This window comes from Talpa occidentalis, unplaced genomic scaffold, assembly GCF_014898055.3.
Source record: "Talpa occidentalis isolate TD23 unplaced genomic scaffold, MPIMG_talOcc4v2.1 talOcc4.7, whole genome shotgun sequence".
Lineage (NCBI taxonomy): Eukaryota > Metazoa > Chordata > Mammalia > Eulipotyphla > Talpidae > Talpa > Talpa occidentalis.
Genome location: NW_023605083.1, coordinates 115,234,759 through 115,250,901, shown reverse-complemented (window position 1 = coordinate 115,250,901; position 16,143 = coordinate 115,234,759). Strand labels below are relative to the sequence as shown.

The following is a 16,143-nucleotide window of genomic DNA, read 5'->3' as shown; positions in this document are numbered from 1 at the left end:
CCTCTGGTACTGTTGCTGTTTTGTATCAGATAGTTCTTTGTCATGGGGACTGTCTGCTGATGGTAGAGTGTTTATCCCTGGCATCTGCTCACTAAATGCCAGTAGCACCCTTCCCAGTCGTGACAATTAAAGATGTCTCCAGATATTGCCAGTCATCCCTCGTGGGAAAAATCATCCCTGGTTGAGAACCACGGCTTAGCTGTAGCCATGTGTAGGCCTGAAGGGATGATGGGAGGAAGTAGTTGCAAAACGCAGGAGAAAGAAGCCAATGTGGAGAGGACCACCTTGAAAGGGGCTTAATCTCCAGCAGTGGAGTGTGGCAACCATAGGGGGCCCCATTGGGAGGGAGCCAGGGAAGGCAATACCCTGCCTTTACTCCCGTTCCTTCTCCCTCCAGTCTCTTGCTGGGCTCCCCACAGGCCACGCCCAGCCAGAGGGAAGACAGTGCCCAGGATCCTAGCCCTCGCTCACCGAGCTTTGGGAATGAGCGGGCTGTGTTTGAATCCCACCTGGCCTCCCAGTTGCTGCGGCCTCCCGTGCCTGCTACTCCTCTTGCCTGAGAGTCCAAACACTCCACCCGTCATCTGCAGGAACCCAGAGATGAAACGTGAAGGCTTTTCCCCTCTCTTGTTAGGTCTCCTTATTTTCAGGGCAATTAAACACCTTCCTAATCTGGAGTATTGGCAGACCTTTGTATCCACATGGCAGGTTAGCCTTTTAGGGCACTTTTACATTCTCTTTCATGTTTCAGTAGCAGTTATCCTATAAGGAGGGAATTGTGAGCCACATGTTATAGGTGGGGAAACCGAGGCTCAGAGAAGTGGAAAGCCTAGTTAAGGATCGTGGCTAGTCAGTACTGGGCCGGAAGTAGAACCCAGAGCTCCTCCCACTCCCTCTTCATTGTGTCATGCGCCTGGGATTTTTTTCTGTGTCTGCTGTGTGCTCTGTGGCTGCTCATCTTATTCAGTCCCCACAACCAACAACTTCCTGTAAAAGTTCAGTTCCCCAGTCACTCCATGATACTCTCCTGCTGCGAGATAATTGACCTTGAGGCAGCCTTGGCTGTGTTTACATCCCAGCTGTGGTGAAGAGGGGGTGCCCGCATAGACTGAAGTTTCCCTTAGGATTCTTACCCTTAGCTCACAAATGCTTGTTCGTAAGGGCCCCCTAGCTCATAGTGAGCATCTGCTCTCACAACCGGAGTGAGTGTTTGTGCCAGTCCTTTGGAGGAACTGCCTTTCCTTCCAGTCCCCCCCTTTTTTGTTTTTTTCCCATTCCCTGTTTCAAACTGTGGGGAAATTGGCAGTTATTTCTCAGCCCATTTCAGCTTGCTGTGTTCCTTTCCTACTGCCTCTGAGCTGTGATGTGGTTTCTTGCCACCATGATTTCATTCTGAAGAAAAAGGAGACCATTAAATGGGCCAGGCTGACTGTTGGTGGGGGTTATGGGGGGTTCATTCACCCAGAAGGCCTGGGTCTCTCTCACAGGTGCTGAGCACCTGCTGACCTGCCTCCCTCTGCTGGTTTCGGGTTCTTTGGCAGGATGGAGAGGAGGCCTGGGTGGAAGAGCCGGCGGTCCTGGTGCTGCTCCTGGTAGAGGCATTTGTGTCCATGATCTACTACTTCAAGCAGGTGGGCAGAGCCTGAGGGGTGAGTGCCGAGACCCAGGACAGAGACCAGCTCTGGCTAGGGAGCAAAGCATTAATGCAAATTCTGCTCCTTCATGCAGGGAAGTCTGAGCAGCACCGAGAAAGGGAAGGAAACACTTCGGAGCTTTGTAGCTGACATCACAGCAAGGACAGCAGGGAAAGCGCTGTCATTGGTGATTGTGGACCAGGAGAAGTACTTCAGGTTTGCATGTGTCATGGAGACTTTAGCATTAAAGGAGGCAGCTCTTGGATCAATAGGGGTGGATTAATTAAGATCTGGGTCCCTGACAAACCCCGTGGGATGCTCTGGGCCTGTCTTCTTTCTCTTCTGCCTCAGCTCAGCCTGGAGCTGCTGCTCTTGACTCTCTCTCCCCTGCTTCAGTGCTCCACAGCTTCCAAAGAGAAGGAAACAGGGAATGGCAGATAGAGAACAGGCCAAGGAGAAGAAGCAGCAGCGTCGGCCAGAGGCCAACACAGGGCCCGTGGTGTCCAGGGTGGATATGGAAGAGGTAAGAACTGTTGCCAGAGTTGGATCTCCTACTGAGAAAGTAAAATGCCTGCTGGATTGGGGAGAGAAGGGCCTAAACAGGGAGCCCAGGGGCTGGGGTGCAGCTCAATGAACAGTGAGAGGAGACCCTCAGACTGGTTTCTCCACCCAGTCCATCCTGCTTCGGGGTCTCTAGGCATTGGTGGATCTGCAGCTATACACAGAAACCCAGGCTCGAATTGTGCAGAGTTGGAAAGAGATGGCCGACTTGGTATGTGCATTCACGAAGGCTGTGGCTGAGACACCCTTCAAGTGAGTACCCCCAGCGAGTCCCAGCTCCACTGCCTAACCCTGTCTGTATGGTGGCTCTGGTACCCAGAGATGTCCTTTCCCCCTGTACCCTGCTGCCAGTCCTTTTGTCTCATGCTTGCGGCAGAAGGCACTGACCTCACACTGGGAATGGCACACCAGTCCCTTTGAGATACTCTGCCTTAGCAACAAGCACTGCTTGGGAACGAAGCGAGCACTCAAATAGGTTAGAAACAGTGCCCCCATACCCAAGGTCAGTGTTGGGGAGCGTTTTTAAGTTCCCAGTTAGGGACAGGTGCAGGAGAGTAACGAGTATCTGCAGTTTTTCAACTGTGCTATTTGCAGGAAGCTCCGAGACCAGACCAGCTTCTCCTTCTGCCTGGAGAGTGACTGGGCTGGAGGGGCAAAAGTGGACCGCGCCGGCAGGGGACTTGCAGTAGTATGGAAGAGACAGATTCAGCAGTTGAACCGTGTCAGCCTGGAGATGGCCAGTGCAGTTGTGGATGCCTATCCCTCCCCACAGCTCCTGCTCCAGGTATGCGGCCCCAAAGGTCACAGCCCTGTGTCTTGTGGCCTGACTCCAGGTTTCCATGGATGGCTCTGGGAGGGCTCCGGGCAGGTCTGCTGAGATCAGTGGTTAACACTGACCCAGGGAAGGAGGACAGGTTCTCATCCCCCAACCCAAGCTTATGGCCCCCTGCTGTCCTCGTTCATGGACAAGGGGTGACTGGATGGTGTTAACAGGTCATTTGCCACTTTCAGGCTTATAGGCGGTGTTTTTCGGAGCAAGAGCGCCAGAATCTGCTTGCAGACATAAAGGTGCGTCGCGGGGAAGGTGTGACATCCACCTCCCGCCGCATTGGACCAGAGCTGTCCAGGCGTATCTACCTTCAGCTGACCACTCTGCAGCCAGATCTCTCTTTAGACAGTGCGGACTGACGCTAGCCCCCAGGGCCAAGATTGAAGTTACTTCCGAATTGGCCCCGCGAGGCTTTCTTGGGCATCATTATTTATGCAAGTCTCCTTAATGTCAACATGAGGCAGAACTTCCTTACCTTCACAGCATTTAATGTTCCTCCTCTAGTAGCAAAAATCAGCTGCCATGTAGGAGCCACCCTTCCCCAGTCAGCCCCCCAAACACAAAGGAACAAAGCCAGACCACTCAGACACATATTTAATAATGTAGAAATGCTAAAGAACCTCAGCATCCAATCTGGAGAGCACAAGTGAACGGCCTTCGGCATGTCGGCAGGAACCGGACCTGATCACTGCCGGCTTCTGTGTTCTCTCAATCTCATCTCATGTACTGTCTGTTTAGTTTCAATAAAGCATTTGTACCAATGGCTCTGGAGTTTAGAGGAAGACTAAAGGGATGTGTAGTGACTCTGAGAAAGGTGTGGGCCTATGCAGCAGAGCTATCTTCAGGGAGAGGAGAACATATTTCTTCTAGGATCAGGACAGTCACGCGTGGCAGTCCTGTCCAGGTGGGCCACTCAGGAGATGCTGGACCCACCCTCTCTGCCTCTGAACAGGTTCATCTAGCTGTTGTGAAAAGATGAGGCAAAGGAGGCCACAAAGCAGGAAAATGCTGAAGCTGGCAGATACGAGAACAGCCACCTGCCCCTCCCTGCTAGTCATGAGAGTTAGTGCACCACTTATAAACTGCATGGTGCCACTGGCTTGCCTTGAGCAGATGTAGTTAGAGGTCTAGAAAATGATTTGAATCTTAATCTCTATGACGCTTGAGTTTTTAGGCTGCCTTTGAGGTATGTATTCACACCAGCTACTAAGCGCTGTCACCCAGTGTGGCCTGGCCAGGTGGAAGTGCCTCCTTATTTATTGGCAATCGGAGTGAATGCTCTAAGACAGGCAGAACTCCACAGAAGCTGCCCAAGACTCATGACTGAGAGATTCAATCTGGTCTGAGTTCTGTTCTCTCAGGATGTGGTAAAAGAAAAAATGATGTTACGAGGATTCCACAGTGGGTGTCCAGTTGTGCCTCAAACTAACTGGGAGACCACAGGCAAGTCCTGGAAGGCCTTAGTTTCCTTGTCTCAAGTGTCAGATTGGAATGAATGGTTCTGGAGTCCCTTTGATGGGCTGAGATTTTGTATAGTCATTAATAGCTTTGAATGTCTGAGGTCCTTAAGAAAATAGATATGCCCCTCCCTCCCAAATTATGCCAGATTTGCTGAGTGTGGAAATCCCCTGGTCCCCAATAACACGCTGCCTCCTGATCTGCCCTGGCCGCCCAGGGAGGAATGAAAGGAAGGGTTGGTGACATACAAAAGTATAAATGTAGTGACAGCTGACCGTTTAGTAGAAACGAGCCTTGCCTTTACACAGCTTTGTAGAACAACTAGAAAAGGCTGTTTTTTCCTCTCCCCACCCCCAAGCCTATTCCTTTAGGCATGCAGGTAACTGTCCCCACCTCCCATTTCACCTTATTCCACCAGGGAACCCTGACTAAGGAACAAAGAAGTCCTACAGAGGAGGTCTCAAGTACCAATCAGCAGCCATTTGATGATGGCAGGTAGGTCTGACGCTAAAAAGAGGTTGTGTCCAGCAGAACCCAATTCCATAGGAATCCAAGCTCCAAGGCTGGGAGGCAGCAGGTGTGTTGAGGACGAGCTCACTGCTGAGAATCGGTCTGCAGGACCCACCGGAGGATGTCGTGGCTGCGCAGGCCCCGGACCGCGTTGTCGTAGATGGTGTTCACGCTGGTGCAGAGGGGCTGCCGCTGCAGCTCTGTCACCCGACAAGCCACCAGCCCACCAGCCACACACAGCAGCAGCAGCAGCAGCAGCTTCAGCACAGCCCATGACCGGGTGTGTTTCCGGGGTGGCGGCTTGCGGGGGCGAGAGCCAGATTTAGATTCTGGAGGGACAGATTCGCAGTAGACAAAAAAGTTCAGTCAGGTTGGGGAGACCCATAGCATTCTACCAATCAGTGCTGGTCTCAACATAGAGCCACTTGTACCCCTCTTCTCAAATGCAAACTCCCAGGCTCTAAAGAGAAAACTTTTAAGAACACCCAAACTCTTAAAAATACCTCACTGTGCAGACTGAAACATAAACCTCCCTTGGATCTTAAGGGGGTACATTCAAGACGGGGACTCATTCTGGGTGTCTCAGGTAGCTCCCACAGGCCCTAACACTTAAATTCTCCGTTGCGTGGTAATAATCCAGGCCCCTTGGGATCAAGGGGAGGAGTTTATCAGGAGGCACCACGCATGGTACACATGGCTAGAATGCTCCCCATTTGGGGGGAAACAGGTTTGAGATTTATTAATAGTATTGTTGATATTATGGTAAGATTTATCTTGTTAACAGGAATTAACCTGGGGTGGGGGTTACAGATGACTGCCATATTCTGATACATAGAACTTTTCTAAATCTCTACAGTGATAATATTACATCTATAATAAGGGGGGAAAACTGGCTTTGAGATTTTTAGGCACTTCACTGAGCACCCACAAGCCAAGAACTGCATGATCCTGTCACTGAGACTTTCTTACTCAGCTCAATCTCATCGCTACCCTGGGTAATGGGGTGTGAGCCTCATTTTACACAAGAAAACAAAAAGGAGAGGTTAAGCAACTTGCTCACAGCAACCGAGGGTAAGCGGGGACAGGCAAGCTGACCTCCAGCCTCCCTACAGAATCCTGCCCTCTCGGGCCCTTCTGGCCAGAGGGAACGCAACCCTCCTGTGCCCATGCAGCCGCATCAACACAGAAATTCAACTGGACAGAGTCAGGCAAAACGCTAACGTGTCTTTATAACATGGCTCCTGGAACACAGGCCATGTGATTCCTTTGGTACTTAAGCAAAAACAGTGACGTGTTCCAACTTGGAAAGAAAACCACAGGCAGGGCCGGCCTTGTTGAAACTGCCATGCGCTCAACACGTGCAGTGCCCTTCATGGATGACGCAAGGGGCCTTTAAGGGGAACCTGACCATACGCAGTCTTTGTCCCTCTCAGGCCAGCACTCTAACCCTTACAAGAGTGCAACTCCCTGCTCCGGGTATGCGCTCACCTGAAAACACCTGCACATAAACGTGTGGTGCTGGGGCCCTCAGTCCCTAGGGGAGCCCCCATTATCTGTCACCCTCCAAGAGCTACTACCACTCCCTAGAGGATACCGTACTACCTAAGGTTTGCCAGCTCGTTCACCCTCGTCTGCGCCTGCAGACGTGACTCTCCCACAACAGCCCCTCTGGAACCTGCAAAGGAGAAAACATACTCGGAGCCTGATTTGTTTCCTTCTTAGGTTTCTTCTCCTGTTCCCGCTTGGCTGCTTTGAGGGCATCATACTCCTTTCTGCGGCGCTCCTTCTCTTCTGCCTTCTCCCGCTTCCGCAGTTCCCGCTCCTGCGCCTCCTTAGCTCGCTGCTTGGCTTCCCGCTTCTTCTCAGCTTCTACAAAAAATAGATCCCCAAATGACTTACCTTCCATAGACCCACCAGTGTGCTCCCCCAGGTGATTAGAAATAGGGCTCCCGCCTTCTCTTTCTATGCCACGAGGCACATGAGAGACTTTCTTTCTGCTTTCCAGGAAGTGAAGCTGCTCTCAGGGTTTGCTGAGTTGATGCTTAGTAAGGAGCCTCTAGCCACAGCAGCAGAGACATGAGAGTAACATAGCAAGGGGGAATGAGAAAGGTGCAGGTGATAAGTCCGGTGCTGCTCTAGAATTAGGTACAAATTCACAAGGCACAGCAATTGACAGCCCTGTACAACCCATCATGAAGAGAAGGAACAACAGGTGTTGATTCTATGGGATTCCTATCTTCCCAAGCTTTAGAAAGGAATGTGATGTGGGGAGGCAAGCAAGACAGTGAACACTCAAGTTCAGGGTTAGAGATGATAGAAATTTCTGGAAAACAACAGTTTATCAGAGGGCTAATCTCTATAGATATCAATTTGGGAATCTATGTGACACATTCAGACTGACTTCAGAGCTCAAGTATGTTTACGTGGAGTACCCAACTTACAAATTATTTGCTCTAAATTGCATTTCCAAATTAGTTATTGGAAGCTTGAAGTATATTTTTCCAAAGCCAGAATGCCACAAATGGTGGTTAAATGGCCTCTTGCGGCTTAAAAGCCTCTTTAGCTCCTTATGTAGCTGAATAGTAGAGCTAAAAGCACTGTAGCTTTCCACTGCTTCTCTGTGGACAAACTCCATGTTCCAGCTGGGTGCTAAGAATGCCAAGAACATGCCACACCCAGCCTCCAGAGAGCGCGTGCCACCGAGAAGCGACAGCAGCAGTGGCCAGAGTCAGCAGGGAACCGGGTAGCTATGCGTGTGGCGAGGGACAGTCCAAAGGCAGGAGCTCTGATTTGGGACTGCAATCAGCACGTCGGTCCCGCCCCTCCACTCGCCCCCCGCCCCCCAGGCATCCCCAGCAAGGGGGCTCCAAAGTCAGCCAGGCAATCCAGTCTACTGTGTGCCAGGTCTTATGCTAATTCCTAGATAGAGCAGTGAGAACCATTCAGGTTCTAGGGCCCAAGTCACCTACTTTCCAGAGAAGACAGACAATAAAAAAGTGAGCAAACAGTAAAAACAACAGTGGTATGTGCCAGGGGGAAAACAGAGGCTTGGCCCGTGGCAGGCCACGCTAGCCATGTTATGGAGTTTGAATTTCATTCTAAGTACAATTAGAACCCACAAGAAGCTTCTAGTAGACAGTGACATAATTGTTGTAGTTTAAGAAGATCTCCCTGGCTGCTGTGTGGAGAAGGCACATGCATGGAGATGGGACATCATGTCAGAAGGTCTGTGGAGGCTTGATATGGGGGTGGCGCTGGAGATGGAGAAATAGTCACATGCTCAACTTGCTGGCAGACTGGATATGGGAGTAGCAGAAGAAAGGAATGTGGACATCTTTCCAGTGCCAGGCTTGAATAACTGCAGGGATGGTGACGACCACTGGGAAACACTGGGATGTGCAAAGGGGCTGTTTCAACTAGGTGTCATTCGAGATGCCTGGTAACCCTCCCGGCAGACAAAAAATAAGAGGCCGAATCCGACATGGTAGCCTGGTAGAAAAGCCAGGACTGGAAGGAGATTTGTCAGGGAAAGATGATACCAGCAGACTGCTCCCCACGCTCTTCACGACTCCTCTCAATTCTAACTCCTGAAACATGAGGATTACCGGCAGGGACGAGTACCTGGAAGACGTCTGGAGGAGGGACAGCCACCCACCTCGTTCTACTTCCAGCCGCCGCTGCTTCTCTCTCTCCTGATCCGCCTGCACTGCCTTCATGTGCTGTAACACCTGCAAAGAGAGGGGACACTGGTAAGTCTGACAGCGCACAGGTTTACTCAGGGGAATCTCAAGAGACAGCGCTCTTTGGGATTCCTGATCACCGCCCAGAGGCCTGCAAAGCTAATGCAGTTAATGTGACCTTTGGATCTTAACTTACTACACCAACCTCAGTTGCAGAAAAGTTCTGAACCCAGCTCACTACAGTTGTTTGGAAGTCTGTGAAACACAACGCCAACTGCAGTCTGTAAAAAGTCCTGCTGTGTACATTCTCTCCTGCATGATGTCATAGAACTCTCCCAGTACCTTTTTTTTTTTTTTTAAAGATTTATGCATACAAGTGGGGTACAGGCCAGAGGTGCAAGGGGTGAGAGGATTCACCAGAGACAGAGTAGGTAGCAGAACAGGCAGACTGACTGAAATACACTGCTGAGGGGAACAGTGGGCAAGCCAGGAGAGGTCTGCTGCGCCATGTGGGTAGCTCCCTAGCCAGGGATCTAACTCGTGCTGCAGTGGCTGCAGATAGCTTCATAGAGCTACGACTTAACCCCTTGTGCCACCTGGGAGGCCCTCCCAGTACCTTTTTCTAATGAGCAGGGACAGCATCTCCAAGATGCTTTGCTGACCTCCTTGATTTCCCTCGGGTCCCCCAGCTTCCCCTGTCCCCAGTCCTCAGACTCCTAAGTTTCCGAAGGGTATGGACTATTGTCCTGTCTGCAGGTAAGCTCAGAGCTTCACTAATTATAAGCACTCAGTACTTATAGTGATGGATTGATTCCCATTTCAAAAGGAAGAAAACCAAGATTCTGATAAGGTGACCTGTCCACTTCACAAGGTTAGAGAGCAGCACAGCTGGGAGGGCAAGTTTTCTGAGTTCCCAGACCAGAGCTGGCTCCACTCGCTTTCAGTGCAGAGGAAGGAGAGCTCTAAGAGAATGGGAAAGAGCCAGCTGGCCCAAATACCACAATTTGGCACCAAGCTCCTCAAATCTTTGTCCAACTATGATGACCTCTGTACCATTCACACAGATTCTTGCCATAAGCATGGTTAGGGGAGGAGGTAAAAGACTTGTGACCTTAGCAGGTGACCTAGCCTAAGCCAATTTTCTCATGTGGAAAACAGAGATAAGGTTTTCTCCGGCCTGTTGTGAAAAGTAACATAATCCCTGCCATTATATGGGCTCAGTAATACTGTTGCTTTTTAACTTTATCTTCTTTTCTGCATTAGTGTAAGAGAAGAAACCCAAACTGTTCTAAATTAATAGTTCAAACTGTGCTCACTACCATCCTAGATGACCTGCAGGACAGATGTGTATTCAGATGTAATGAATTTATTGGGTGGAAACTTCAGACATGCCTTCAGACATCATAAGAGCAGCAAAAGCATATCCCTCTAAGAACCTGGTTTAAAGTCACTAGAAACCCTGTCCTAACTAAGCCAGGCCTTAAATCTATGGGCACCTCTCTGGAAGGAGCTGGCCTTGCTCAAACAGATGGCTGCTCAATGAGCCGTGGCAGGATCGGGAAAGTCATGTACAATGGAGAGAGGTAGCTCAAGATCGAAGTCTCTTTCTCTCTCTGAACTCTGAATTCTAAATAAGCACCATTGGTTGGTGGTAGGGGGCACATAGCTGCCCAAATAAAGAGCTGGGAGGTATGAGAGCCGCCCCTTTTACCTTGGTTAGCACACCAGTGTTAGTTACTGAAAACCCAGCAAGTTCAGAAATGGGAGAGACTCCCATCTAATTTAGACCATGAGTCCCTGGAGGGGAGATTTTTTCTGCCTATCCCTATCTACCACATATAATAAGTATTTGATGAATACTGTGGACTAAAAAGCGACTTTTAATAGGTGCTTTTACTATGTGCCATGCTGACTGGGTACTCTGACTAACCCAGGCCTGCACAAAGTCAGAATGGTGAGATCTCAACTAACTCCCAGAGACAAGTGACCGCATTCTGGATGGCCAGGGCTCTCTGCTTCAACACCTTAAGCATGCTGGGGGCCAGCTGAAGTCGGCAGGGCACAGTGCCCCCTGAGGCTTTGGAATATACTTGTGATCACTAAAGACCTTTACACTCAATAAAAATTATTTTTGTGGGTAAAAACTGGGATATCAGCAATTTCATATGGTTCAACATATTTGTTGGGTGAATAAATGCCAGATGTCTGAGAAACGGAAGTGAAGCCTGCTTCCCAGGGTTATGAGGACGATGAGGCGAAACACACAGAGCGTGCAGGACAGAAGAAGAGTGCGTGGTGCTACTGTCCGTCTTCAGAACAGACGTCACTCCTAAAGCACCGAGTTTACAAAACAAGATTTCACCGGTCACTTGCACAGTTCCCAGATAAGGGGAAACTGCTGCCCTGGTGATGTGCCCTCACTGACTTTGTGCTTGGTTCCATCTAACAATGGGTGGCATGGATGGTAAGGCCATGTGAGAAGCTCTGGGATAATGACAGGAAAAGGCCATTACTCTCGAGGTTTACATGGAGACCCGTTGCACGCACATTTCATTCACACTCATTTTAGTATTCAGAGGGAAGTCTTTTTTTTTTTGTTTGTCATGTCCCCTAGACATAGTCATCTGGTGCCCTGCAGAAAAAGTAGCAACATGTTCTAAAGCTGGAGGGGAAAATGACTACAGTGGAGTTTTTGAGGGATGGATGCAGTGCTGTTTTCAAGAAGGAACCTGAGGTGTCTCAAGGATTTAGCAACGTTTGCAAGGTGTGCCTTCCACACTGGACTGAAACCAAAAGCTACATCTGCCCAGAGGAGGTGACTAGTGCTATAAACCTACAAATACTGACACCTTTCTCATCAAATTCCTACAATAACTCTGACTCAGGCCACAGCCCCTGACTTTCCTGTCCCACTGAAACAGGTGTTGGCAGCGTGCCTGATGGATCACGTGGCTGTGGTTTAAGACTGGAGGTACCTCAGCAGAGCAGGGACCGGATTGTTTTACAACTTGCCAGGTAAACATAGAAACAAAGGTCTCTTTGCTTGACAGGTTCATCAAAGACAGATCACTGGGACCTTAGTGCTTTCATAAACACAAAGCTACAGGTGCCCTGGGGGTGGGGAAAACAAGAGGAGGCTGAGACAAGTCCCAGGGGGTGTGCAAAGGAAACATTTCATGCTTACCTTGTTGGCGCACTGCTTACACTGCTTCTCGTCTAAGCAGTCACCTGCCACCTTGGCCAGGATTGGATCCAGGGGGTTGTCCTTCAGGTCCAGCCACTTCAGGTTCTAGAGATGGGCAGAGACTGGCTAAGACTCTAGTGGACAGAGAAGTCCCTCCAGGGGGACAAATGAGCAGGAAGCAACAAAGGCCCTCTGTGTGACAGCTGCAAGAAAAGTCATCTGAGGCAGTGCCAACGATGTGGCATTTCTGTCAGCCTTTCCCACAAACATGTCCCATCAGCCCCTGAGTGCTTGCCACAATGACCACGATACGCTGGTTTGTGAGTTGTTACCTTGAGTTGAGCAAAGCTGACAGGCAGGGTGACCAGCCTGTTGTTGAGGAGATCCAAGTGCTGGAGGTTGACCAGACGGCCAAAGTCAGCTGGCAGCTGCTGCAGCTTGTTCTTGCTCAGGTCCAGCTTTACCAGGTGTGTGAGGCCACAGAAATCCGACTAGGACCCAAAGGGAGAACACCTGAGCCTCGGGCTCACACACTTTGGTTAACAGACCAAGGAGCCCCACTCCTATGTGTAAATCTGGACTTGACCTTTTATACCAGCTATTCCAAGAGGAGTTCCAAGAACGAAGATGGAGCAAATGCTCACTGCTCCTAGTGTTAAGTAGTGAGGTGTGCATGTAAAGGAGCTGAATGCAAAAGGGGCACAACAGAAGAGTCTTCCTTCATCCTCAGATCTCCAACCAATCCATCCTCCACATTGCTACTGAGTGGTTAAGGACCTGCCTACCCCCCTCAAGTACCCTATGTTTACTTTTCATAGCAGCTGTCAAAACACAGCATGAGCACCCGTTCCCGTTAATCTCCACTCCCCTCCACGCCAGCACATGTTCACCGTCAGGCCTGTTGGTTGTCTTGCTGCCTTTCCCGCCCACTGTTCTGGCCACCTCATGCCTTGCCGTATCTATTGGACTCTTATGCTTTGTTCTTTGTGACCCCGGCACAGTGCTTAGCACAGGTGCTCATAAGTGTTCTCTGAGTGACTAACTGGCTGGCTAAGCGGGGTCTGTCCCACCCATGTCCTGGCTCTTCAGCACAGTTCAAAACATCCTTCTTGTCAATAAGTTTCTGCTCAGCACCATCTGAAGGGATGCTCAGCCTTAGCTAATGAGGCACTGCTGGTGCTATCAGGGGACTCTTTGGGGACTCCCTGGGGGACTTGCAAACACCAGTGGAGCTGCACTGCGGGGATAACAAACTGAGATTGGAAAGTGCACTTGGGGGTGCTGAGAAAGTGGACAGCAGGTGTCAGGTGCAAAGAAGTGCTACCCTTCTGTAATTAGACACAAAATACTCCCTGGAAGAAATGGGCTCTCAGATGCATTTTCAATGTTAGAAACTGTTCTTGATGAGCTGCAGGAAGAGGCTATAAACAATGAGTAAGGCCCAGGAGAATATTGAGAGGGGAAAGGACTAATGATCCAGAGAAGAAACTGTCAACTTCTGAGACTCAATCCCTGAGCTAGAGTCCAACAGAGTATGGCAAGGCATGAGGGCGACCAGACCAGAGGGTGGAAAAGGCAGAGATGACAACAAATTTAGGTCTGATACTGCTGTGGAGGAGAGACTAGCTATTACCCACAAGAAGTTAAAGGGCTAAATGACTTTAATGTCTAAGGTGGAGCAAAGGGAGAACTGGGGAGAAGCAGTGCAAGAAAAAAATCAAAAGAATTTAAACAGACTGGATGTGATGAGCAAAAAAAGCATCTCAAGTAATTCAAAGATTGGGAGGCTAATGATATGGTAATTCCATAAAGCCCTATTTTTTTCTTTTCCCCATCAAAAGATGCACAAACAGCTTTTACCTTGGAATGCAGAGCAACTTACAAAATGGTCCTTACTCTCTTTTATGCAAGAGGGAGGGAAACTATTTTTCAAAAGAACAAAATAGAGCAAGAAAAAACAGATGAACCCAGTAAATAACTCAGTCCGAATCCTGTTGATTTTGTTTTATGTGACCTGACTCTCCCACTGCTCTAAAGAATGAGGCCTGTACCTTGCTGCCCTTCCCACTGAGAATTGCCCCAACCCCAATACTCAGGTTTAGTTATAATCCATCTACAGCCTATCATGAAATACTGCCTATTACACAACTCTCACAAACAGGAAAAGCATGCAGGGTTCTAGATGGAATCCTACTTGCTTGCCAATCTTACCGGTAGAGTACTCAGTTTATTGCAGGACAAATCCAGCACGGTGGCCTTTGGGAGGGCAGCCTAGGAAAAGAATGAGAACAAAATGTCAAACCAACACATGGAACAGTTCAGTGATATATCCTAATGAAGCATTTTCCAAAGAAAGGTCCCACGATTAGGAAAGGCCTAATAAATAAATAAATAAATAAATAAAGGGACTAACGAATAATATTCCTGGGGAGGAAAAAATAAGCCAGTCAACCAGGAATCCCAGGAGAATACAAAGACAAGGGGTTTGGCTGTGGAACACACAAGAAAGAAAAACTCAGATTCTTAGAAATTCTCCACAGCATTTAACATTTTCCTAGCACCCCTCCTTATTGGGGCAGGGACCATGCCTGACAGAGTTTTCCGATATCCACATTGGCTGAACTGTGGCTCAGTGAATGAGTGAATGAATGAATGAATGAGTGATAGCTTGAGTGCAAATAGGCCCTCACAGTCCATCTCCACTTTCCCTGGTATTCTCCTTGGGGCAGTGCTGCACTGAGCAGATGCCTGGAGTGAACGGCTTTGGGCAGCAGTCCTAGGGTCAGGCTGAAATGAGGCCAGTCACCTTCCTTGGGTCAGGAAGGAGGCAACTCTTTAGTTAAGGAACCTGGGTCAACCTGCACTTTCCAATGGTCAGAAAGTCTGAAGAATGAAATTTGACACCTAAAAAAGTTTTAGATATTACAGTGGAAAGAACGCTACAATAGTAGCTATGCACGCATTAGCATTTGCTAACTACAAAGTATTAAATATTACAGTCTTATTTAATCATCATGACAACCTTATGAGATGGGCACCATCTCATCATTTTACAAGAGAGCAAGTCTAGGGATAAAGGTTAACTAGCCTGCCAAGGGCACTCAGCTGTAAGAGCTGGGATATGAACTGCGAAGGCCGCGCTAGCTTCCACACTGTACCGCCAAGGCTGGGGGAAGACTGGGCCAAGTGCCAAAGGCAAGTGTAATTGGTTAAAGGCAGTGATGAAAGTGCAGGGCATCCAAAAGGAGGCTAGTCTGTGGGTAGGAACCCGATAGGAAAAGAAGGGCTGTAAGATCCATCGCCACTTTGGCAACAAACTAGTTGTGGAATCTTGCCGGGCTCTCAGATCTCGGCTTTCTGGGGTGGGAGGGGGGGGTGGGAGTTGGGCAGAGGGGTTGGCTGCAGCCTCAGGGAGATTCCTACTGGTTTCAGATGACTTGGGAAGAAACCTTGCCAACCAAGCGGACTTCTCCCATTCAGGGAAGGACGCCTCAGGCCAGAGCAACCACTAAAAAGATTGCCGACTTCCTAGAATAGCCGGCTCTGGGCCACACCCAGGTCTACCCGAAGGCCTACTTTTCCACCAAGTCATTCATTCATTCGTTCATTCATTCTCTAAGGACAACTCTCAACCGCTCCAAAGGGTTCGGGCAAGGAGCTGAGCGCTGTGAAAGCTTCCTCAAATTGGGCTGGGGAGTCGGACGGATTCACTCCAGACCAGTAAAAAGCCCCAGGCCGGACAATCAGTTTCTCCCCATCTTCTGGAACCGCGCCAAAGTGACACGTGTACATCCAGGAAGAACACGGGGGCAGGACACCGCCTCCCTGGAGATTAAGCCCCACTCCCTCCCCCACCCGCACCCCCTTGGGATAAGACGTGGAAACTGAGGCATGGGAAAGGGGGCAGCCCCCGCGGGGGCCCGCGCCCGTCGTGGGCGGGCGCCCGGGCCTCGCGGGACAGCACTGACCAGCTCCCTGACGGGGACCTCATTCAGGTCGCTGAGGCTCAGGTCCAGCTCGTTGCCGTCCAGCTTGTCGCGGAGGCTCCCGCCCTTGCTACCGGCCTTGGTCATGGTGACGCCGGCAGAACGGATCCCGGCTCTGAGGCACCGACGGGCAGGGAACGGGCTGAAAACCTGCTCGTCGGTTCAGCTGACTCGCACCCAACCGACGACGCCTGTTTCCTCCGCCGCCGAAGGTGCGAGACCGCGGCTGCCCGTCCTCCTTCCCGCAGCACTCTGAGCCCCGCGCCCTGCTCCCACCGGTGCCGCCGCGACGACGACCACT

At 50.0% G+C, this 16,143-nt stretch overlaps 2 protein-coding genes across 3 annotated transcripts in view; one reads left to right on the top strand and one right to left on the bottom strand.

The window, feature by feature from the left end:
• EME1 (essential meiotic structure-specific endonuclease 1) overlaps window positions 1-11,879 on the top strand; it is a 14,417-nt gene extending 2,538 nt beyond the window's left edge. Inside the window, exons 4-9 of one of the 2 annotated variants that reach the window (XM_054689812.1) lie at window positions 1,542-1,631; window positions 1,729-1,850; window positions 2,031-2,157; window positions 2,332-2,447; window positions 2,790-2,979; window positions 4,901-11,879. In XM_054689812.1, coding sequence (XP_054545787.1) covers window positions 1,542-1,631; window positions 1,729-1,850; window positions 2,031-2,157; window positions 2,332-2,447; window positions 2,790-2,979; window positions 4,901-4,981 — 726 coding nt within the window. In that variant the 3' untranslated portion in view covers window positions 4,982-11,879. Of the gene's footprint in view, window positions 1-1,541; window positions 1,632-1,728; window positions 1,851-2,030; window positions 2,158-2,331; window positions 2,448-2,789; window positions 2,980-3,206 lie in introns of both variants that reach the window. The other variant, XM_037495143.2, reaches the window with a different exon arrangement.
• LRRC59 (leucine rich repeat containing 59) lies at window positions 4,777-16,143 on the bottom strand. The gene is made up of 7 exons (XM_037495144.2): window positions 15,825-16,143; window positions 14,068-14,127; window positions 12,189-12,347; window positions 11,857-11,961; window positions 8,648-8,720; window positions 6,688-6,861; window positions 4,777-5,321 (listed from the first exon to the last, which is right to left on the bottom strand). The coding sequence occupies exons 1-7, from the start codon at window positions 15,927-15,929 to the stop codon at window positions 5,077-5,079; spliced, it is 921 nt and encodes a 306-aa protein (XP_037351041.1). The 5' UTR covers window positions 15,930-16,143; the 3' UTR covers window positions 4,777-5,076.